This window comes from Typopeltis vanoorti, unplaced genomic scaffold, assembly GCF_054136105.1.
Source record: "Typopeltis vanoorti isolate ZY-2024b unplaced genomic scaffold, IOZ_Tvanoo_1.0 HiC_scaffold_490, whole genome shotgun sequence".
NCBI lineage: Eukaryota > Metazoa > Arthropoda > Arachnida > Uropygi > Thelyphonidae > Typopeltis > Typopeltis vanoorti.
Window position 1 is genome coordinate 18767 of NW_028328117.1, and position 24187 is coordinate 42953.

At 37.5% G+C, this 24187-nt stretch overlaps 1 protein-coding gene across 2 annotated transcripts; it reads left to right on the forward strand.

Moving 5' to 3' along the window:
• The first annotated feature begins 3779 nt into the window (after positions 1–3779).
• Positions 3780–13567, forward strand: LOC150092132 (nicotinamide N-methyltransferase-like). 2 transcript variants are annotated; one of them, XM_090415281.1, is made up of 4 exons: positions 3780–3827; positions 6712–6882; positions 8992–9199; positions 13090–13567. In XM_090415281.1, the coding sequence occupies exons 2-4, from the start codon at positions 6735–6737 to the stop codon at positions 13520–13522; spliced, it is 789 nt and encodes a 262-aa protein (XP_090271407.1). In that variant the 5' UTR covers positions 3780–3827; positions 6712–6734; the 3' UTR covers positions 13523–13567. The 2 variants fall into 2 exon arrangements, with proteins under 2 accessions (XP_090271407.1, XP_090271406.1); XM_090415280.1 differs by lacking the exon at positions 3780–3827 and adding an exon at positions 3839–3972.
• The last annotated feature ends 10620 nt before the right edge of the window (positions 13568–24187 follow it).

Below are 24187 nucleotides of genomic sequence, written 5' to 3' on the forward strand. Positions count from 1 at the left end.
AGCTCTCAGATGTGAACTGTAGACTAAAATGCACAAAGATTATTGAAGAAAAAATGAAAGAGTTTGAGAACAGAAACCAAACCTTGGAGATTCAGTGACAAGCCTTGAAGAAAAACTTGATTGATTCAGCCAGAGAGGCAGAGGTATGTGGTGAAGTTGTCTGCAAGGATAGAAAAATCAGAACTCCATGGTGGACACAGGAAGTTAAAGAGGCAGTGAAGGAAAAGAAGAAAGCATATCAAAAGTTCCTGGCAAATAAATCAACTTTTGCTTTTAGAGAATAAGAATACAGAGACAAATGTAAGAAAGCAAAACACTGTGTAAAACCTAAACAAAAGTCATGGGAGGACTTTGGCAAGAATATAGAAAATAAATATCAAGAAGGTGGCAAAATATTCTGGAGGTTGTTGAAGAAGCTTAAGAATGGAGGAAAGAGTGCTATAAAAGGAATTAGAGATGATAAAGGTGACATGAAAACGGGAGAAAAAGATATCCTTGAAATATGGAGTAATTACTTCGAAAAATTGCTAAATGAAACAAGCAGTAATAGCACAGTGGTAAAAAACATTCAACAGGCATGCAGTCAGGGATACATATCCATACTTGAAGTAGAAAAAGCCATCAAAGGCTTGAAATGTGGAAAGGCAGCAGGAGTAGATGATATTCGACCAGAAATGCTGAAGTATGGTGGTATAAAAGTCTTACAGTGGCTGCACTGCATAGTTCAGAAAGCCTGGACAGTGGGACGAATTCCCGATGATTGGAGTAGAGCTCTAATAGTACCCATATATAAAAAGGGAAATAAAACCGAATGTGAGAATTACAGAAGTATTTTCCTGCTGAGTGTTCCTGGCAAGTATACTTGAGAAACGTTTGAGAAGAATTTTGGAAGAAAAGCTTGGTGAAGAACAAGCTGGATTCAGGCCAAATTGAGGCTGTCAGGATCAGATCTAAACTTTACGACAAATAGTTGAGAAAGCATGGGAATATAACAAAGATCTGTATTTTAGTTTGGTCGATCTGGGAAAGGCATATGACAAGGTGCCTAGAGAGAAGCAATTCAATACGCTACACTTATATGGTGTCCATGGGGCATTATATCTAGCAATACTTAGTGGTATACTTGAGTTGTAAGTCGGCAGTTAGAACTGAAGGATGTACAGGAAGATGGTTTAATGTTAAATCTGGTGTGAGACAAGGATGTACATTATCCCCTCTGTTATTCATTATTAATATGGATCACATTATGAAGGAAAGTGGTATTAATTAAGCATGATATCAGAATTGGAGATGTTAATGTCAGCTCTTTGCTTTATGCGGACGATGTTATACTTCTAAATAAATCCGCTACAAGTTTGCAAGATTCCCTGACTAAATTGAAGAGCTGTTGCAATAGATATGGTATGAAGGTCAGCATTAAAAAGACAAAGACAATGACAATAAGTAGAATTGTTGAAAATATCAACTGTGTTGTGAACCGGGAACCTGTGAAACAAGTAAAACATTTCAGCTACTCAGGCATGATTTTTACTGAAGATGGTAAATTAAATATGGAAATAAACAACAGAATTAACAAAGCTGGTGTGATAGGAAGTCAACTGAATAAATTCATATGGAATAAGAGAGAAATTTGTCGGAACACTAAATCAGCTGTATAAGAGACAGTGTTCAAACCAGTTTTAACTTATGGATCTGAGAGCTGGGTCGGAAATAAAACACTTGACCAAAGAGTCCGCAGATATGAGATTCCTGAGAAAGATTAGCGGCGTGAACAGATGGCATCAATGGCAATATCATATTAAAAATGAGGCTATTAGAAAGGAACTTGAGCATCCAGGAATGCGTTAGCAGATCTAATCTCAGGTGGTACGGTCACTTAAACAGAATGGGCCAGGAAAGATTAGCAAAACAAGTGTTCTCTGCCAGGTTGGCAGGAAAACGACCCAGAAGAAGATATAGGTGGATTGATACGGTACAATGTGCCTTAGACGATAGAAATATAAGATTTGATAATGATAATATTGGAGTATACAAGTAATAACAGATTGATTTGGAGGAAAATTGTAGATAGGAAGTTAGTAATGATGTAAATTTTTCATGTACTACTATCATATCCTGCACACCCCTTGAGGGTACATGTCAGTAATTTGATGATGATGGTTATTGTTTTACCCTTTTCAAGATAATTAATAAACAAAATGTCTTTAGCATCCCAATACACCGATGCCACGACCTTTCCTGCTGATGGAATCGACTTTGTCTTCTTTGGCGCTGAACAACCTGCTTTTTTCCACTGTTTTGACTGCTGTTTGGATTCTGATGTGTAATGGTGAATCCAAATCTCATCCATAATAATAAATCGACGCACAAAAAAACAAAATTCTTGTTAAAACTCTCCAAGCACTGTTCAGAGATTTTCATGCGAGTGCGTTTTTGATCTGCTGTGAGCAAGCGCCGCTCCCCTCTTGCACAGAGCTTTTTCGTTTGCAATTCTTCATGCAAAATATATCCTACACTCAGATTGAAGTTAATTCTGATTGCCGCCAAGAGGAATTTTTTATAAGTCATTCTTCGACCGTTTTCGAGTTTGTCAGTCTCTGACAAAGGCAGGTGGCATATTTTCTCTCTGAAACTGCGATAGACTTAGACTTCGGAACTATGACATGGTGACAATTGTCTGGCCAATTAAAATCATTTAGCGGTAACTCATTTTGGTAGATTAGTAGGAAGCAAGTCTCAGTGCTTAGCCAATCATGGAATGGCTGGCCAAAGGCTGTCATTGATTTCATATGCATCTTAGGAGGAGAGCAAAGATGACAAGTGCCGCCGTCTCGTGATCCTTACTATTATACAGGGTGATTATAATTATAATTCATATTTCGAAAGGCTCTAACTGGGTAACTACTCATGGGTAATTCAATACGTCACAAAGCTTGGGTACCCACTGAGCGTTTTGTGGTTACACAACAACAACAACACGTTCGATCTGAGCTCACCTCCGTTGTCGGCAACGTGTTAAAATCCGAAAATCGCATTATCAAACAAGAACGTCGGGTTTCGCTCGAAATATTGCATATAGCATCTTAAGAGTAGCATCAGATCCACTCCGTTGGCTGTGTCCACGATACACAACGTATTTCAGATGTTCGTATTTGAGTTGAGGTATGAATATATGCTTAATTTGGTAATGATTAAGTTTATTTTTATTATTAAGAATTTATTAGACTTTCGCTCAGGATTGATCTGAGCTTAGACTTGCACGTAATGCAAGTCTAAGTGACCCGTAAAGTAGCACAAGTCCAAGGCAACTCGTTGGTAAAGTTGGAATAAGCTGTGATCACTATTCTTAATATTTACGTGCAGCCGCAAACTTTACTTATTTGACTGTTTGCTTACTTGGGAAATGGAGTAAAAAACCAGCTTTATATTTAAAACAGCTTGGCATCTTTAACATTTATTATACCCAAGGTAAAAAACTTCCTACATGTGTGTGTGTGTGTGTGTGTGTGTGTGTGTGTGTGTGTGTGTGTGTGTGTGTGTGTGTGTGTGTGTGTGTGTGTGTGTGTGTGTGTGTGCAAGTACCTCCAACTTAAAAAGAATGATGGCTACTGGGCTCTAAAATCTTGTATAGGTATAACATTTTTTTTTTTCGTTCACAGTTTTAAGTGGCCTTACATGCTCATACATTAAATACGATTAACCTTGAAAAAGTGACTACGTGTTATTTTCGTCTTATCTTCTGCAAATATAGACTTACATTTCGAGATATCATTGGAAGTGTAAACTTCAAAGAGTTTAGAGTCGTTTGCCAAGACATTTGAATCAAGGTAAGTTTTATTTCGAATGTGCTTGAAATATGTACAATAAATAATAATAATGTTCATCTTTATTTATTACTGATTATTGACGTAAGTACATGTGTACAACTGTGATAAATACCAAACGTCATTTTTAGAAAGTTCGGCACTTGAGGTATGAATATGTGCTTAATTTTGGTAATGATTAAGTTTATTTTTATTATTAAGAATTCATTAGACTTTCGCTGAGGATTGATCCTACATCGCTGTTCTCTCTATTTTCTGTGTACGTGTTAATATATTAGCGTAATGGTCTTCCTGTCTGTGTATAGAATGCACAGTTAAATCAGCTACTAATGTCTTCGTTTAATCTAAATTCTCGTTAGTAAAATCAGTGAATAATAATAGATTTAGTTTAATTCTTTATCCAAGTGTGAGCAAACAAAGTTTGCTCCTGAAAGTATCTTCAAGACTGGGGTAAAGTGGTACAACACCGGGCGACTCCTTGAAAAGGTGGAGCAAGTTACCATCACTCCTATCTCAGTATCTCCCATAATGCAAAACACATCTCCTTGCGTATATGTCTAATGTTATGCATTAAGGGAAGGGCCACTACCCAGACTAGTTTCGACCTTTATTGAAGTCTCTTCAGTGGGAGCCAGGCCCAAGTGGAGATACCAGGCAGAAGCAACAGCAAGGTTATCTCCTCCTATAGGAGCTGTCAAACAGTGTGCCACCTTTTTATTAAATTACTCTGGATTTAGAGAAAGATGTTGAAAGTTTATTTTTCACTTGGTTAGACTATAATAAATTTAGTTTAATCCTTTATCCAAGTGTGTGCAAACAAAGTTTGCGCCTGAAAGTATCTTCAGGACTGGGGCAAAGTGGTACAACACCGGGCGATTCTTTGCAAAGGTGGAGCAAGCTACCAACTTTTAATTTAATAAAAAGGTGGCACACCGTTTGCCTGCTCCTCTAGGAGGAGATGACCTTGCTAATGCTTCTGCCTTGGTATCTCCACTTGGGCCTGGCTCCCACCGAAGAGACCTCAATAAAGGTCGAAAGTAGTCTGGGTTTTAGCCCTTCCCTTAATGCATAACATTAGACATATCCGCAAGGAGATGTGTTTTGCATTATGGGGGATACTGAGATAGGAGTGTTGATATCTTGCTCCACCTTTGCAAGGAGTCGCCCTAGTGTTGTACCACTTTGCCCCAGTCCTGATGATACTTTCAGGCGCAAACTTTGTTTGCACACATTTGGATAAAGGATTAAACTAAATTTATTATAGTCTGACCAAGTGAAAAATAATCTTTTAAAATCATTGAAGTGCTCCATGAACGATATTGTTTATTGATTATTTTAAACCCCATACGTGGGGACACTGTGTTTTGGTTTAATGTATATTAAAAAAAACAACAATGAAGGAGAATGGTCTATTTAGTTGGTATATTTGAATTACTCAACGGTGTAAATATGTGAACCATCATTTATAAGTCATGTGAGAATGGGAGATGAAAGGAAAAAATAAGTTTGAGTATAAATACTTTCATTAATGGCAAACGAATTATTAATAATTAATATTTGTGATATGTGTCCTATAAGTTATTCGGTAGAGCTAATAGCGTGCGATCTATAAAGTCTACACATGAATAAGTGAATTTATGATGACATAATTAAGAAGCAAAAAACTTAAGAGGAGATGGAAAGAGATTTGTTTTCAAAGTGGTTCATTTAGGCATATAACGAATACATGTGGTTTGATGGAGCAGCAAATCATCTCTTAAAATTTGTTGTGCATGGTATTTGTAATTCTCTGGTTTATGCATATTTCGCTTCTAAGGATTTTATTTTGTTTACAGAGACTCAGTATACATTTTTCGCAATAATAATACGATACATAATATCCGATCAAATTTGGAATTATCCACACTTTCGGGAACCTACATTCATTAGTTTTTTCTTTTTTTTTTGTAGTGTTAACGGCTCTTCTGTCTAATCAATAACAGGAGATATCTCACATATACTGGTATTTTGCTGCAGATCAAAAATGTCTTATAATATACAGAAGTTTTCATTTATATATATATATATATAGATAGATAGATAGATAGATAGATATAAATGAATACGTCTTGTAACATTTTGAACTTTAGAAGACGTTCCCTGAAGTACAGTCGAATCCTTTAAACGACTTTCTAAAAGAGGATCACACTCACGGAGCGCACTTAAAAATTTTATATAATTTCTACGATTAGCTGAATTTTCGGACTCATCTTGTCCTCGATACGGAAGTTCTTGCTTAGCCAAATAGCATAAAGCATCAATTAATCTTTTTTTTTAAAATGTATTTAATTTTCTTTACATGTTCATTATGATGAGTAACTTCAATTTTGATTTGTTTGTCAATTAGAGTGTCAATTATTTGTTTTCCAAACATTTTATGATTTAAAAATGACTGAACATGTGATAGGGAGCGCTCATGATTTTGTAGTTCTGCTATCAAATGATGAAGGTCGGAATGTCCATGCTTATTCCAAACGCCTTTCTCTTTCAATAATAATAAACAAGGCCAAAAAAATTTATCTTGACCGCACTTCACATACAGTAAATTTGAAAGAGGAGGATGACGTAAGCCTCGTCCTTCTCTTTCAAATTGCTCTTTCGGATGCAATCAGACAATCCACAAACGCTCTGGTAGAAACTATTCTTGAGATCGTCAACATTGTTTCCCATTGTTTAAAATGGGAAACAATGTTGGTTCCCATTTTAAACAAATTAATATCGTTTCTATTACAATATAACCCTAAACTATAGACTAATACTGGATGGGCGTTATTATCACATTTACGTCTTAATAAATATAAAGAAGTAATGAAAAGAATAAAAACAGAAAAATAAAATATTCTTTCAGCTCCACAGAATTTTCAGCTGAAAATGTCCACAGATGTCCGTAAAGAATGGCAAAAATACTTGGAAGGAGATTCATTCGACTCGGCAGGATATGTTGAAGTGGCAAATGATTTATTAGATAAAAATGTGACTCGCTTTTATCTCAAGAATATTCATGAAACCTTAAGTAGCGGTAAGTATTATTTTATTTACTCTTGTTAGAAATCACCAGAAGTGATTATTTTTTCCTCTGATGATGATGTCCTCTGATTTTCCGTGATGCGAGACTGGCAGAAGATAGAACACTAGCTTCTAATCAACCACTAGTGAGCATATTCCCGATGCATTTTTTTAGAAACAATGCAGCAAGTGTACACAAGCATAGACTATCTAATTTTTTCAATCAATAATATGAGTTATGGTTTAAAATTATAAATTGATGGTAGCTGTTTGCTGTGCATTAACCCTAAATCCTTAAAATCATGATTAGCTGTGAGCTCAGCTACTGGCGATGTCTAACAGCAGAGATGCTTTGATTTCCAAAAGTGAGAACTAAATTAGCTCTGTTTATTCCTTTAAAGAATTTAATTTATTTAAAATTTAGATGGAGACACTATGTCTAAGCCAGTGGTCATGAATAAATTCCACTGACATGAATATGGGTGGAAGCATCCAACTTCTTTTAATGTCGTTACTCCAAAAATTTTCTCAAATTCAAAACTCTTTTTTTTTACGAAAGGAAAATTATTATTTTTAGAACTGTAGATAGAATAACTCGAAATCAAGAGTATATCAACTTAGTGCAAGAACACATCGCTGAAATCCATTCTTATAACCATTGTCAGCATAACTACACTTGCTAATCTTATTTTTAATCTGGATATGTCTTAAACAATTTATGAAAATAATTAACTTCTCTAAAGTATGTTAAATACAATTCTGAACTAATTTATTATAATATTTATTCATTTTTCTAGTATAATCAATCCTGTAAATTATTTATACAGAAACTAACAACCAGATGTATGTTACTGTAAAAGGTACAGGGGTAGCCATAAGTAAAGATTGCTGTTCAGAACTCTGTAGCGAAAAACGTATTAGATTAAATCCATTCCAACTTAGTGTGTCTGCTACATGGGGTTTTGATTTACAAATAAACTAAAAACCACAACATTCTGCCACCAGAGGACAATAAGCGCTTGAATCGTGTGATATTTGCATAATTTGTGGATATGAGGAAGATCGAAACAGATTGGTTGGCGTCATTCTGATAAGACGCAAGTGATATGGATCTAAGAGTTCGGTGATAGACAATTCTTCAGGACACAAAGCGAGGGTAGTCCAGGAAGGGTTTGATGAAATGGGTGTTGAAGAACTTAACTCGCCTGTACAAAGCCCTGTCGCAATCCATCGAATACCTGTGGGACAAATTACAACGCGATACACAGCTAGGTCTAACTGTGAATCAGAGATCGACCTCACTAATGTTCTTCCAGAAGAATGGGGAATTATAGAGAAACACACTTTAGTTCTGCAAAGCCAGATACCACGCTTTAATCATCCTTCCTGGATGATTAAAGAGTGGTATTCGAGCAATAGACTAACTAACTCCATGTTAAGATTTCACTTCAGAGTGTCGAATCAAAGTGAACAGTGTCTAGTGGGAAAAGGCACGCTCCAGATGGAGCATACCAGAATTGTTGGCACGTTTCTGGAATAGCAGAATATCATTAACTTCTTTCTATTTTATTTGGATTTCTTTTATCATGCTCCTTTCTTTCTGAAATGTCACTCAAATTATATTATTTATTTGTTTATTTATTTACTTGAAGATATTTTTAAAGAACAAGCATAAGAGTGGCGAGTAATGCATGCAGAAAACATCCTAATAAAATAATTTTTGGTATTTATTTATTTATCGCATACAGACCAGTCATGTCTGAAAAAAATAAAATAAAATAAAGTGAGCCAAGTAAGGAATATGCGGGATTGGTTGGAATTGTGTCTCAAGCAACGAATGTTGTGGGAATCATAAGTTGATATCTCTCAACTCCGTGTGTTATCTTCTGCAAGTTTGAGTATTTGGAAAGTTACAAGAAAAGAGACATTGGCTTGAACATCGAAGGATTTATTATCGACAATATTTTCAGTAACGTGCGGTACTGCTTTTTTTTTATTTGTTTGTTTTGTTTTGTTTGTTTGTTATGGATTGGGTCGAATTTCCGAGGGGATCTCTTGTATTTTGAACAAAAAACAAATTAATTAAAATTATAAATTTAGTTAAAATATATTCCCTTACTAGGACGTTTCACGGGATCGAAATGTTTGGATGTCGGATGTGGGCCTACAATACATTCGTTGGCTATTGCAAGTGCTTACTTCCCTTATCTGGTTGCCAGCGACTTTTCCGACTCCAATCGACGACACGTGCAGATGTGGATGCAGAAACAACCGGGAATGTCGGACTACACTCCCTTTCTCAAATACGCTGCTGAACTAGAAGGCTATAAGTGAGTTGTTATTAATTTATTTAATGTATTTATTTAAAGTAAACGCGATCGTAATCATAGTAAGTACGAATGATTTAACTAGCGATAAGTTCAGTACGAGAGAGGATGTGAAAGGGTTGTTGGAAGAGGCGAGAGTGAAGAGTGAGAAAGTAAACTGCGTCAGGTAGACTGAAGACAAGACAATACAAAAGAACAAAAGGGTAGATTATTATGCTTGTACACGAATGATAGGAGTATCAGAAACAAAAGGGTAGAGTTTGTTGCCTTAGTCAATATGTTGCGACCTCAGATTGTAGGTATTAGGCTGGCTATCAGAATCTGGCCTACTAGTATCGAGTGTTCAAGGGTACAGTGTTTTTAGGAAGGATAGAGAGGATAGGAGAAGGGTGGGTATGCTGCTAATGATATCGGATGACTTGAATCCAGTTAGAGTTGAGACCTATGAATTTGGTACTACTACTACTACTAACCATATTTCATGTGGCAGTGAGTTTGAAGCCCTCTGGTGTGAGGTGGAATCTAACAAGTCTAATTACATAGTGGAATGCTGTTACATACCTGGTGGATCGGTTGCTAGTGATGAAGAAATGCATCGCCAAATAGAATAGATGAGCTCGACAAGAGTAATTATAGTGGCAGACTTTAATTAACCAAATATTGATTCGGTATCAGTGAAATTTCATGAGAAGAAAGAAACTGAATTTATTAAGTTCTTGAGCGTCAACGTTCTCAAGCAGCATGTGACAGAAGGAATTCGAGGGCAAAGAGTTTTAGATTTGATTATCGTGTCAGAGGGTGTTTCAGTTAAAGAGGTAACTATTTTGCCTCTGGTTGGTGACAGTGATAATGCTTTACTCACTTGGGAAGTGACTAAGTTTATGAATGTTCCATTCAGAAAAGGTTACATGCTGAACTAAAGCAGAAAATTATGAGCACCTTAGGAGTATACTGAGTTCAGTGGGAGAATGAGATCGGTTGCTGGATGAAAAGAATATCAGTAGTAGATGGAAGCATTTACACAATACTTGAATGATGTGATGTCAGAAAGTGTCCCGAGATTTCGTAGAATAAATAGAGTAGGAGTCAAATAGATGTGTAATCTTATTAAGCAAGAGATTCGTGAGAAAAGGACGATGTGGAAGGAATGCTATGTTCATAAGGATGACTTCTGTTAGGAACGGTATGAGCAGCAGGTTTGAACAGTCCCAACTGTTGTACGGAAAGCAAAGTCTGAGTATGAAATGAAACTGGCTGTGCGTGCTAAAGACAACCCACAAGAATTCTATCGATATGCTGCAAGTAAAAGAAAGAATGAATATGAAAGAATAACTCTTCTAAATCCTGAAGGCATGAGGATTATAGATGCAGAAGAGGTTGTTCAGTTAATGAGTTCCCATTTTGTTAAAAGCTATCAACCTTGTGTACGCAACGTTGAGCTCCCTGTTACCTCTTCACTAGATGAAGAAACCCAGGTGTATAAGGACTAGGTATTAGAGTTGTTGCACAAATTGAATAAGAATTCAACAACAAGGACTGGTGGGATATCAGGAAGTATGCTAAATGAGTGTTCAGCTGAGCAGGCCGTTCCTTTTACCAGGCTGTTTAATATGAGTCTCAAAACAGGAAAGATTCTGCAGGAATGGAAGAATGTATGGCAATTCCATTGCAAAAGGGTGGTGCAAAGGCTGATGTATCCAACTATCGATCAGTTAGTATCTCAGGAGTGGTGGTGAAGATTTTGGAAAAATTGGTTAGGGCTCGCATTCATAAATCGGTTGACAGTGAATCTCTACTTTACAATGAACAGCATGGGTTTACTAAGGGAAGGTCATGTTTTAGCAACTTGCTCACATTCTATAACAATGTTACCATGGGAATGTACAAGGGGGAATGAAACCTCCATGATACTTTGGGGTTTTGCTTAGGCCTTTAACAGAATTCATCATTGCAGACTGCCATCATGTATTCTGCTATATAAATTAGAGAAAATGGGTTTGGATTATAGAAACATAGCATAGATTAGAGGATGGCTGATTGACGGATATCAAAAAGTGGTATGCGGGGGATGCGAGTTTGAAAGATTTAATGTAACAAGTGGTGTACCACAACGATCAGTGCTTGGTCTTCTGTTATTCAATCTGTACATTAATGATATTGGGAAGAATCTGACAAGCGACCTACAGTTATTGCTGAAGATGCAAAGATTGGTAGGTGATCAGGAATGCTGCTGATATGCAGTACTTGCAGAATGATTTGAATAGGTTGGAACTGTGATCATGGGAAAATGGGTGTCTGTTCGATGTCACTAAATGAAAAGTCATTCACTTCGGAGTGATTAAATATCCAGTATCGTATTATATTGGTGGGAATAGGTTAGACGAAACTGATGACGCTAGGGATCTTGGAGTGTTAATAGCTAGGAAGTTGAAGTTCATGGGTTATGTTGCAAAGATTGCAAATACAACTCAAAATATAATTGAAATGCTGAAACGAACGTTCACATGTTAAGATTAGGATGTTATTTTGCCTCTTTACAAGGCCTTCATAAGACCTCACTTGGACTATTGTGCGCAGGTCTGGTTTCCGTTGTTATTTTGATATATTGAAGAAAGTACAAAGGAGAGCGTTAAAAATGACATCAGAATTGTGGAATACTGATTATGGTGATAAGAGAATACTGATTATGAAGAGAATTTGTAGACTGCAGACACTACAAACAGGAGAAAGAGGAGTGATATGATTGAGACTTACAAACTTCTGAAAGGATCATGCAGGATTTCAATTGATGGAATTTTTCAATTTATGGAGGGTGAGGGAAAAGACGAGAGGGCGTCCTTGGAAGCTGAGAATGAAGACTTCCAAGAAGGATATTAGGGCTAGATTTTTCTATCAGAAGGTGGTGCATGATTGGAATAGATTACCATTGGATGTTGTGAGTACAAGCAATGTGAATGAATTCAAGAATAAGTATGATAGCTGGTGTGCGTAGTATGTGGCCTCGATGAGTCTCTGACTCTCTGGAGGTCTCTCTTAATAATAATAATTATTATTATTATTTTCGATATTTTTAGATATTTAATTATTATTAATGTTCTATAATTTATAATTTTCCTTCTGCCATCCCAAAATGTACTTTAGCGAGCACGCTTACTATGTATTTCACAATAATATGTGTTCGAACTATCAAACGCATTACCCACTTAAATGCAAACCATTACTCTTAAAGAATATGAAAAAATATTTATCACAAACATTCATTGAATAAATATTTATTCTCATTTCTTTAGAATAATATATGTTAATATATTATTATTTGATATATATATTAAATATATGTTAATATGGTTATATGATAAAATTGCAGTGGGGACTTATTGAGCTGCCATAGTTCACTTAGTAATGATGTCCCTGGTTCGAAACAATGAAGTTCATCTCAAGTCTAGAATGACAATAATCGATATTAAGAGATATTTGTATCTAAAGATGTTTTACATATGTATCTCTCTCTAAATCCAACAGTCACCTGTTTTATTAGAAACATAAAAGTGACGTCATCAACGAAAAGAAGTTAGTCTACATGCACTGTCATCAGCGATCATATACTCTGTACAGATGTGAACCAGTTTGCTTATACTTTTGCTTATAACTTATGCCCCAAATGAATCATATTAGCTGTGAGCTGAACCCTTTTACGCAAAACATCCTGTAGACTGTCTAGCATTCAGATCGCCTTTGATATTTATGAAATTTCCCAATTTGTTTTGCATAAAGTGTGAACTAACACAGCTGATAATGTTAGTAGTTCTGCTATTGATATGAACTTTGACAGAAAAGTTGTATAATTAATAAAAATACCGAACATTCATTTCTTTCTTATTTCCATTTTCCAGAGATTTGAATCAAGGAAAGAAGGATATTGAAACCCGTCTAAGAAGCAATTTGAAGGCAGTTGTGTTTTGCGATGTGACCGCAGATCAGATGTTGCCACCAGAGTACACCCAGCAGTACGACCTCGTTGTTTCTTCCCTCTGTCTTGAAGCCGCTTGTCCGGACTGGGAAACATTTGGTAAAGCTATAAAGAATATTGCTTCTGTTCTTCGCCAAGGGGGCGGCCTCCTTCTGATGGGGGTTTTCGGATGCACATGGTGGGCTGTAGGAGATACCAAACTGCCTACTCTAGCTCTAGATCAGGAAAACGTTGAGAAGGCAATTTCCAAGGCTGGATTTGGAAATCTTTCGATGAAGATTAAAGTTGAGCCTGAATACAATGTTTTAAGAGGAGAGGACAGAATATTGTTTTTTGTTGTTGCACACAAATTGTAATAATTGTCCTTTATGTCGCAATGAATTTGACACCTTTATACACTACAGATTGTATTTCATTCGTAGGATTACTATCAAGCAGATACACCCGTTGAGGATTAAACCAGCTAAGTGAGGAGGCCTTGGTGGTAACAATGACAAAGCCCTTAAAAAGTACTTATATATGTATATGCTACAAATGGAGGTAAGACTACACCATAACATATAAAAAATATAATTTATTTTTATTGCATTGCGAAACATTGCAATTAAATTTTCTGTATAACATCAGGCGTAAAATATATAAAAATTAAAATTACTACAAAATAATAATAATAGACTATTTTAAGAAAAAACAATAAAGAAATATATTTAAGTTGGAGTAAATTTTTTTTAACTTTTTAAAAGAAATTTTTTTGTAGCAAACTGATCAAATTTTTTCGAAGTATTGATGCTATTTCATGCTTCTTTTTACTTATACGATAGCGCCATAGTGTTTAACATTTCTGACATTACTTCTTAGGTAGTTTTTGACGTGAATACGTCTTTAAATTCAAAACGGAACCAGGGGGTTACGGGACGAAAAGCTGAGCGTAACGAAATCATTCGAGAAGTTTTGACTTAATAATTTCTAAACTATTAAAGGTAGCCAAACCAATCTTATACCATTCGATAGCTGAGGGAATAAAGATTCGTCAGTGACCTTCAGATAGCACGGCGCGTCCCGAGGGTGGCAGTGAGGACTCCGCCATTTTGTGTACGATCCTCCCCGCCTCCGTAACTTCCAATCAGTATAACTTCGCACTCTGTCCTGGTGCGACACTCGTTTTAGTGTCGATCAACAGCTCCCACCGAGGTCTATCGATTTAAAGCATAATTCTTAATTTTTAATATAGTGTCGGTGAATAAAATGTGGATTGAAGTTGAAAAATTTCACAATGTCCGCCTATACTCGCCGGAAAGCCAGCCAGAAATATGCTGAACGTGTACGATGGGAAAGAGCAGCTCGTTAGCTTTCCAATAATATCCCAATGTGTCGGTTGGAACGAATAAGCAAATATCGGGATCGAAAGAAATTGGAAGCGGCACAGCGCGCGGCTGAAGGCGCCACCACTTGGGAGGCGGATGTGCACAAACCTATGAATGTAAATGACGTAACCTACTGTGCCACCGCTTCGGAAGATGGATTGAACGAAATGGATGTGGATTTCGGAAGATTCGGTGACAATGGAAGAGCATTGGAGGTCGGCGAGCCCGCTTGTGCCATAACGATTCCCAAATCGCAAGGAGGCACTTTCGATCGAGTCGTCTTTCAGTACGACAAGTCTCAACAAAATCAACTGGTCTACGTTACACTGAGCAGAGTCACTTCTAGTGACGGGCTGTATTTGACTAATGAGAGAGACGATTATAAATTTTATCACGGTTACGAAACTTCAGCACCCACTGTCAGGGAAATACGCGACGAATACGATAGAATGAAGACAAACCACATGCCGACGTTTGTTAAACGAGTTGACAGTTTCTGTGGTCGACGATCGTCGACTGCTGCGATCACAGAGGAGGTCCAGATAATAAACGTAGATGATGATCATCACAACGGCGAAAACTCACGGCGGGGATTCTTACTTCTCTCGGCGGTCAACGAACAGAGTTTGGTGGAACACGCCGAAGATATCGAAACCGAGTCCATTATGTACAGATCTTAATTACTTGGTCATCATTGAAACCTGGATGGATGATGCCACACCTGTGAATGCATCTGGTTTCGAAGTTAAAGCACGTAAGAATACAGCCATAGATAGGCAACGCAATCAACCGTCAACTTCGTCGTCATCGTCCAAACGCACCGCCGGGGAGTCACTATATACAGGAACCTCAACAGCTTCACCGATGGTCAACGTATCGTTATCATTGATGTCAGTCGTAGGCTTAGAGTCGAAGAACCATCAGTGGGAGATATATGCCTGGACGATGTAACGATCAACGGTGTATCTGATTTCGGCCTCGGAACTGTGTACAGTCATCCGAACGCTTCATCGTCAGCCGATAGAATGTTGTATCTATCGAACCCTGCTGCAATACTCGAAAAGCATAAAGAAAATAATCCCCAGTATCGAGTCTGACCTGCATGCGCCCATCATCACCATCACCGGTGACTTCAATGATGGGTCACAAAACTGATCACTTCAAGACTTTATGGAGCGCGAGCTTAATCTCACTTAGGTTCAGACCACGGCGACTACGCTAGGTAACACTTGTATTGATTTGACTTTCGCCAGAAACTTGAATGTATCTCGTCTACCGTTTGTATCTTACTTCTCTTACCGTAGACCTATGATAAATAAAATTATAATCGATTATTAAACTTGTTTTCATTTATTTACACTTTACCTATTTCCTATTGATCTTCCGATCAATAGGAAATAGGAATAGTCAAAAAAAATTTAAATAATTTCTACATTTAGAAAGGTTGATACTCAGGGCCTCTTGGAACTCGGGATTCCGAAGGCTCCGACACCGACTTGATCCACCTGTGAGACACACTTTTATTTTTGAAAATTGAAATGAAATTTGTTGTAATTCATTTGCAAAATGGTTATTAATTGAATGAATAAAGTACATCTTCCAACAGTCTCCCAATGACACCTAAATTAACCAGAAAGTTTGGAGCTACCAAGAAGTCATAACTCTACCATATATCCAACAAACAGTCTATGGAACTGATTGGCAATTACATTGAAGAAATATGATGTTAGTATACACGCCTTCAAACCTCAAATCTTCCAAGCAGCATCTCCTTATGTCTATATTCACTCATTAATTGCAGGAGGAATTTATAAAACCAACTACTTATGAAAAATAAAGCCCTTGTGTCCCCTTTTCACATTAAATGGAATCATACAAGATACGCATATTATTATTAAAATAGACCTCGGAGAGTAAGGGACTCATCGAGAGAGGCCATATATTATTCGCTTCAGTTTTCATACCTGTTCTTGAATTCATTCACACTACTCGCACTCACCGCTAATGTAATCCATTCCACTCACGCACCACTCCATGACAGTAAAATCTAGCTTGTATCCTCCTTCTTGACGGAATTCATTCTCATCTACCAAGGACCGATCCTTGTGGTACACCACTGATTACCTTAAATCTTCCCAACTCACATCCTCCACATATCATTTTTTGACATCTGTCAACCAGCCATCCTCTTGTCAACGATGATTCGATTTATAAATGGTAATGGACAAGTTCGATCTCTTTTGCAGATCCTTTTTTCGAAGCAGGTGGAAAATTATAAGCCGAACTGCAATCTTGAAATAACAGAAATGCAGAATCCAACACTACTGAAAAGTAGTCTTCTTATCTTGAGTTTGAAAAGTTCATTGACCCCTAGAAATACAAATTTGTATTTGGCAGTGTATAGATATATATTCTGGAACAAACAATCCCTCTCGTGATATTAAACAATTAACCACTACCTACAGTTCTCCCGGATGCAAACTGGAAACATCTATTGCTTAGTTCAACTACTAATTTACCCGTTGATATCCGAAAAATTGTTGATTAAAAAAAAATGTCTTGTATCGCATTAAAGTGCTATTTTCAATAAACATATCAGTTGAACGTTATTTTATTTTTCCATAGAGATTCGAGTTTTAAAAACTGCCATCCGCGTAAGTGCAACAGTTACTTGATGTGACCTGTAGTAGCATTTAGGTAGTGCATCCCCAATCTAAAATCTGGTAATTATATATAGGGCAATCACGGATGACAGCATCAGTAGGTAACGAGACTCTTAAGTTACGAACATGACGGTTGAACTGTCACAGAATGATTTTCTAGAGGACAAAGGAATATTCGTACCTCTTCTAAGATGACATAATTGCAATTAAGTAGTTTTGGATGCAATGATGTTATCTGGTATTCTGTTCTAATTATTTTGTACTACGAAATGAAGGGGCCTTTTGATATAAGTGCAAAGTGGTGGAAATACACTACCTTAAATATTTTTGTGCATTGCAGTACGAATATGGTATATCTTTTATTGGTTCGTAGGAAATTTAGTTTGTCAAGTTTTATTGCAATGATTGTAATCTTTGAACGACGCACGTATTGCAATAAATTATCTTGGGTTGTTGTTACATATTTTTGGCGTTTTTATATGTCTTTTAAACTACAAAGGTTGCTTATTATGATCTTGGAATGGAATTTACAAAAACAAAATGGAATTTTCTTTGTAAATAGTTTCTACAGCGATTCCATTTAGATCAGTGTCGAAGTAAAGACTGCAATATCGTGTTGTGTTTATATATATATATACATATATATATAAATCAGCTAAAGCCTTTTTAAGGGAGTAGGCGAGGCTTTTATACCCTATCTAGCTTTTGGAAACTGAGTGGGCAGTTCAATCTCCACCGGTAGCCAATCAGAAATAGCTGGCCCATGTCTATCACTAATTATAGCAGCCGCCGATGAAGAGGCTGGCAAACAAGTGCTGCCATCTCTTGGTACCTAACCCTAACAAGATATGTTACCGTCTGAAATAATGTGGGTACTACGGTCGATATTCTTGAGCTTACGGGATTAAAAAACCAAGTTTCCGGAAGGAAAAACCCGCTGGCCCGTGCCAGAGATCGACTAACTCGGGAATCGGTCGAAGAAAAAGCTGCGCAAAGGACGCAATTGCCACTTCCACTGATCTACACAGGCCATTATTTATTTATTTATTTATTTTTAGGCTTGTACATTACGACATGGTGGCAGTTGTTTGTCCAATTAAAATCATTATAGTCTACCTAATCACCACCCTTATCCTACAGAATGGCCAGTCATTAAGACATAATTATAATAAAGAAATAAATAAAAAAATGAAAGGAACTCCTTTTAATTTTGGAACGTTTGCGGAATTCTAGTCGCCTTAGCCAATCACAGAATAACTGGAAAAGGAGGTCTGCTGCGCTGTCAAGTGTCACATCTCTTGATCCTTAATATTACACAGGGTGATTATGTGTAATCGAAGTTCACATTGCGAAAGCCTAGAACTGCGTAACCACTCAGCGAAACGATTTACTAATTAACATTGTGGCAATGAAATTTATTTTGCGCAAAAAACAACGTTATTTCTAAAAGTCGCCATTACTGAAATACATTGCATTTTAATTCGTAGTGGGTAATTCACTACGTTACAAAACGTGGGTACACACAGCGCGTTGTGTGGTTACACAATAATGTTCGACATGCTGTCCTCTGTTGTCGTTAGCGTGTTGAAATCGCAAAATCGCATGCTCAAGCATAGAACGTTCAGTTTCACACGAAATGTCGATATATCTATACTGCTAGTCTTGAGGTTCAGTAAGTTGGTATGTGTCCACATTTGTATCATCCTTTTTTCCTCCAGTGATGTGGCTGTTTCTACCACTGTCTGAGGTTCACCAGGCTTCCGTCCTCTGCCAGGTTTGACATCTAAGAAACCTCTCTATTCAAGTTTAGGGATCCTTTTTCGTAAACCATTTGCTGTAACCCTCCATTATCAATCCTTCGGTAATGGTGATTGTGCTTTAAACACGTTGTGCGCTCACAGGCAATGAACTGATGCATTCCACTGCTACTTGCTTTTATAGTGGTTTCTTTCGAAACATACCTCATTGAGAATTTCTTATTTCCATAAACGGTACGGTCACAGCGTATCACTGCATACTAGGAGTATAATACGTACTACAATACATATGTTGCAGCGCCATGAATCGCCCTGTGGCAACATTTAAATCTAAAGTTAGTTTTTGAGCAAACTAAAATTCCATTGCCGCATATCTTAAATATCAAAGTAGGCTCTTCTACAATACTGAGGTTAGATGGAATGAACGATGATTGAAGTAGCTGGTTCGGTATGTATTCAGTTCAACTGTAAAAAGATATTGAGCAGTTGTTGTTCGGATTCCTGCAGATCTTGCAGAAATTGGAGACATAATGAATTCTACTTCTGCTGAAGAATGACCATGGAAATATTTGGAGAATAAAAAAATGCAGACCAGAAACTGATGTTCTCTGGGGAGGTGGATGAAGAGAGTCTGTAAAATAAGTGTCATTTATTAACCGCACTGCCCTTTGTCTGAATAGCATCAGGAATTTTTAGAGAGGGCTGAGGTGCACCACCCCAGACATGAGAGCACTATTCCAGTTTTGGTCGTATTTGGAATTAATACAGCTTACGCTAGTAGACAGAAATGGCAACTCTGTTTTGGGAATATTGAAGTTCACTAGATAGTGTCATCCCATTCAAACTTACCTGTGAAGTTTACTGTTCTGCTCTTATTTCAAAATATTTCAAGCTTGAGATGTCTGAGTACTACAAGGACTGCGATATGATTAGGACGAGTGCAGTGTTCTGTCATCAGTAAAATTATGAACAGGGTTTGCACTGCAAAACCTGCTCTCAATGACTGCAAACTTTGAAGTCAATGAGAGCAGGTTGCTTATATAAATCAGGAACAGGGTGTGTGATACTGTAAGACCAGCATTGATAGGAAAATCTAAGGAAAGAACACCATCCACCATTATATAAGGATCGATCTCAGAGTAAACTGGCGATCCATTTTTATACAAGGACGAAGACAAATGTGATGGTAATTTGTTGAGAATACCTCGATTCCAGACTCAATCCAAACCGTTGGAGTTGTCAAATATAACAGCACGTGTTACTGCAAATCTTTACACGAAATGAGTCCAGCGGTGCTTTAGATGACAGTTCTCCAAGTGTTGAAGAAGCAGATCTGTTGATAACCTCATCATATACTTTGGACAAAATTGAGATGAGAGCAATAATTTAGTGGATCGATGCCAGCTGAAAACAATTTAGTGTATAGATAATAAAGAACAGATGCTAGGTAAGGAGCACATGTGTGTTCAGAACAATAGGGGATATCCAGTAGGACCGATTGTTTTGTGGTATCCAATTTTTCAAGATTCTTGTGATGACTTTCTCTCATAAGGCCATAGGAAGGATGAGATGTGGTGGAGGCAAAGAAGGAGATAGTTTATAATTTGGTCATCTATGGAAGAGACGAGTCAAACCACAACATCAGCCTTGTGTTTAGGTAAAGGATGCTACTGTTAGGGTGAGAAAAAGGAGGTGGCACAGATGGACAAAATTTGTCCTAACAGATTTGGTGATGGATCCGACGGTATGACCGCAAGTGACACAAGGAGTGAGTTTCTACATTTATCGTTGTTAAAGTTACACGTAATCCATATAGTTCCTTATGAGGAAAATAACGATCAGAATAATACTAAGAGGACTGTTCAATTAATCGTAGAATTTTTTTGATTTAAGGGTACTCATTTAGGTGTGCACCCTTTGGTTGGAATATACTCACATCTGATTGTCCTCTGGAGCATAATGAACAGAACAATTTAAACTTTTTCCTTTGGTTTAAACAAGACTAGGATACAAATCTTGAGAAAATAATGTACATAACTTCAGAAACATTTATAGCTTCATGAAGTTCATCACCACTTTTCTGTATCTCTCGCTCATTTCCATGAGGTGAACGTCTTCATCCGTATTTCATTTCAATTCAAGAAATCATCCTGAGAACTAAACAGTATTATCAAAAATATCTTAGCTCAAATCCTGTTTATGTATTCAAGCTGAATAACTTATTAATGTCTAGTAAACGGGCGTTTAATTAATACTCTTTTGTAATGACCACAGTGCAGTTAAACCTCATTCTGTATCTGTCACTACTTGTTTCCTCGGAACAGTTTTTTTTTTGTTGTTGTTGTAGTTTTGTGTAGTGATCGGGAAACTCGAGTGCTAGGAAAGACAATTCCTTCAACCTTGTATCGATACTGTATATATGTAATAAAGTTTTTAACTTGGGGATATTGTATATTAGGATAACCAAGTAATTTTATAAAAGGAAACAGCCAGAAATCGCACGGTGCGAGATCACGACTGTATGGAGGGTGTGGTAGGATATCTATGTCGTTCTTCTGCAAAACGCAGCTTTTACACATGCTTTGTTGCTTTCGAAATGGTGGCCTCTTAGTGGTTTCTTGAGCTGAGGAAACAGCCAGAAATCGCACGGTGCGAGATCACGACTGTATGGAGGGTGTGGTAGGATATCTATGTCGTTCTTCTGCAAAACGTCCACTACACAACCCGCAATATGTGGCCTTGCACTATCGTGGTGCAATAAGAAGCCATTCTTCAGCAATGGACGCTTCCTTTTGACATGCTTGATGATAATCGCTGCTGTGTTGATCATTGTCTCTGTGATGGACGTTGAAGGTCTTCCCTCACGTTCAAGATCTTCCACATTTTGCCTTCCTTCCTTAAAAGTTTTATGCCATCGAAAAACACTTGCCCTCGACATTGCTTCATCGTGGAAAGCTTCGCGTATCATGTTAAAAGTGTCCGATGCCGATTTTTGCACACGCACACAAAATTTAATCGCATAACGCTGTTCCAAGGACGCTTCCATTTCAAAGACTAGTCACGCCTCTTAGGTGCGCCGAAACGAGCTTGCGTTTAGTCACGTGACATTCTGGCACATCAGCCCGTATACGCCATCTATCAACCTCTTTTGTTAATACAGACAGCAACATTTCTTTATTCCACAGAAATTAATATTGTGATGAGTGGTTTCGCGATAGTAAAATTAGTCTTATTACTTATTGAACACCTCACGTATATATATACTGCCTGGAAAGAAGTAAACGGACACCCCCATGGGCAAGGTGCATCGTGCTATGTAACGAGTCCGTGTTTGTAACCGGGAAAAATTGGATCGTGATGCAACTGAGTCCGGTTGAAATGGCTGCTAGAATGGAACTGATGGATTTTGAAAGAGGCGTTGTGATAATATTCTATATTGCAGACTTATCTGTTCGACAAATTGTTGAGAAAATTAGCCATACCAGGACAACAATCAGTGATTTGATTTTTTAACGATACTTGTGACATAATGATTAGAAATGTATACACGTTTACACAAGAATAATGTTTAATTTGCCAAATATTTCGGTCTGAATATTATAGACCATCTTCAGTGGCTACATAGGAATAGTTTTAAAAAACAAAGTGGCCCTCCATACAGTCGTGATCTCGCACCGTGCGATTTCTGGCTGTTTCCTCAGCTCAAGGAACCACTAAGAGGCCGCCATTTCGAAAGCAACAAAGCATGTGTAAAAGCTGCGTTTTGCAGAAGAACGACATAGATAACCTACCACACCCTCCATACAGTCGTGATCTCGCACCGTGCGATTTCTGGCTGTTTCCTCAGCTCAAGAAACCACTAAGAGGCCACCATTTCGAAAGCAACAAAGCATGTGTAAAAGCTGCGTTTTGCAGAAGAACGACATAGATATCCTACCTACCACACCCTCCATACAGTCGTGATCTCGCACCGTGCGATTTCTGGCTGTTTCCTCAGCTTGTCCCATAACGATTCACAAATCGCAAGGAGGCACTTTCGATCGAGTCGTCTTTCGGTATGACAAGTCTCACCAAAATGAACTGGTGTACGTTGCACAGCGCAGAGTCACTTCAATCGACGGGCTGTATTTGACTAACGTTAGAGACGATTATAAAGTTTATCGTGGTGGAGTCGCCATATACAGGAACCTCAACAGCATCACCGATGGTCAACGTATCGTCACCATTGATGTCAGTCGTAAGCTTAGAGTCGAAGAACCATCAGTGGGAGATATATGCCTGGACGATGTAACGATCAACGGTGTATCTGAATTCGGCCTAGGAGTTGTGTACATTCATACGAACGCTTCTTCATCAGTGATAGAATGTTGTATCCATCGATCCCCGCTGCAATACTCGAAAAGCATAAAGAAAATAATCCCCAGTATCGAGCCACACCTGCATACGCCCATCATCACCTTCACCAGTGACTTCGATAATGTGTCACAAAACTGATCACTGCAGGACTTTATGAAATCGCGAGTTTAATCTCATTTACGTCCAGACCACAGTGACCACGCTAGGTAACACTTGTATTGATTTCACTTTCGCCAGAAACTTGGATGTATCTCGTCTACCGTTTGTATCTTACTTCTCTTACCATAGACCTATGATAAATAAAATTATAATCGATTATTAGACTTGTTTTCATTTATTTACACTTTTCCTATTTCCTATTGATCTTATGATCAATAGGAAATAGGAATAGTCAAAAAAATTAAATAATTTCTACATTAGAAAGGTTGACGCTCAATGCCCTCTTAGAGGTCGAGATCCAGAGCTACCAGGTCCGACAATGACTCAATCCACCTCTGAGATACACTTTTATTTTTTAAAACCTGAACCAAACTCCCTTTAATTCATTTGCGAAATGGTTATTAATTGAATGAATAAATTACACCTTACAACAGTCTCCCAATGACACTTAAATTAACCATGATGCATGTTTTGACAAGTTAAATCTATTTTGTGATCCTTTTTCCATGCTCGTGGAAAATTATGAGCCGAACTTGAAACTTGAAATAACAAAACTGCAGAATTCAACACTACTGAAGAGCATTGTTCTTATCTCGATTTGTAAAAGTTCATTGATCCCTAGAAATACAAATTTTTATTTGGGAGCATATATATGTATATTCTGGAACAAACATACCCTCTCGTCATATTAAACAAATCACCACTACCTACAAATCTCTCCG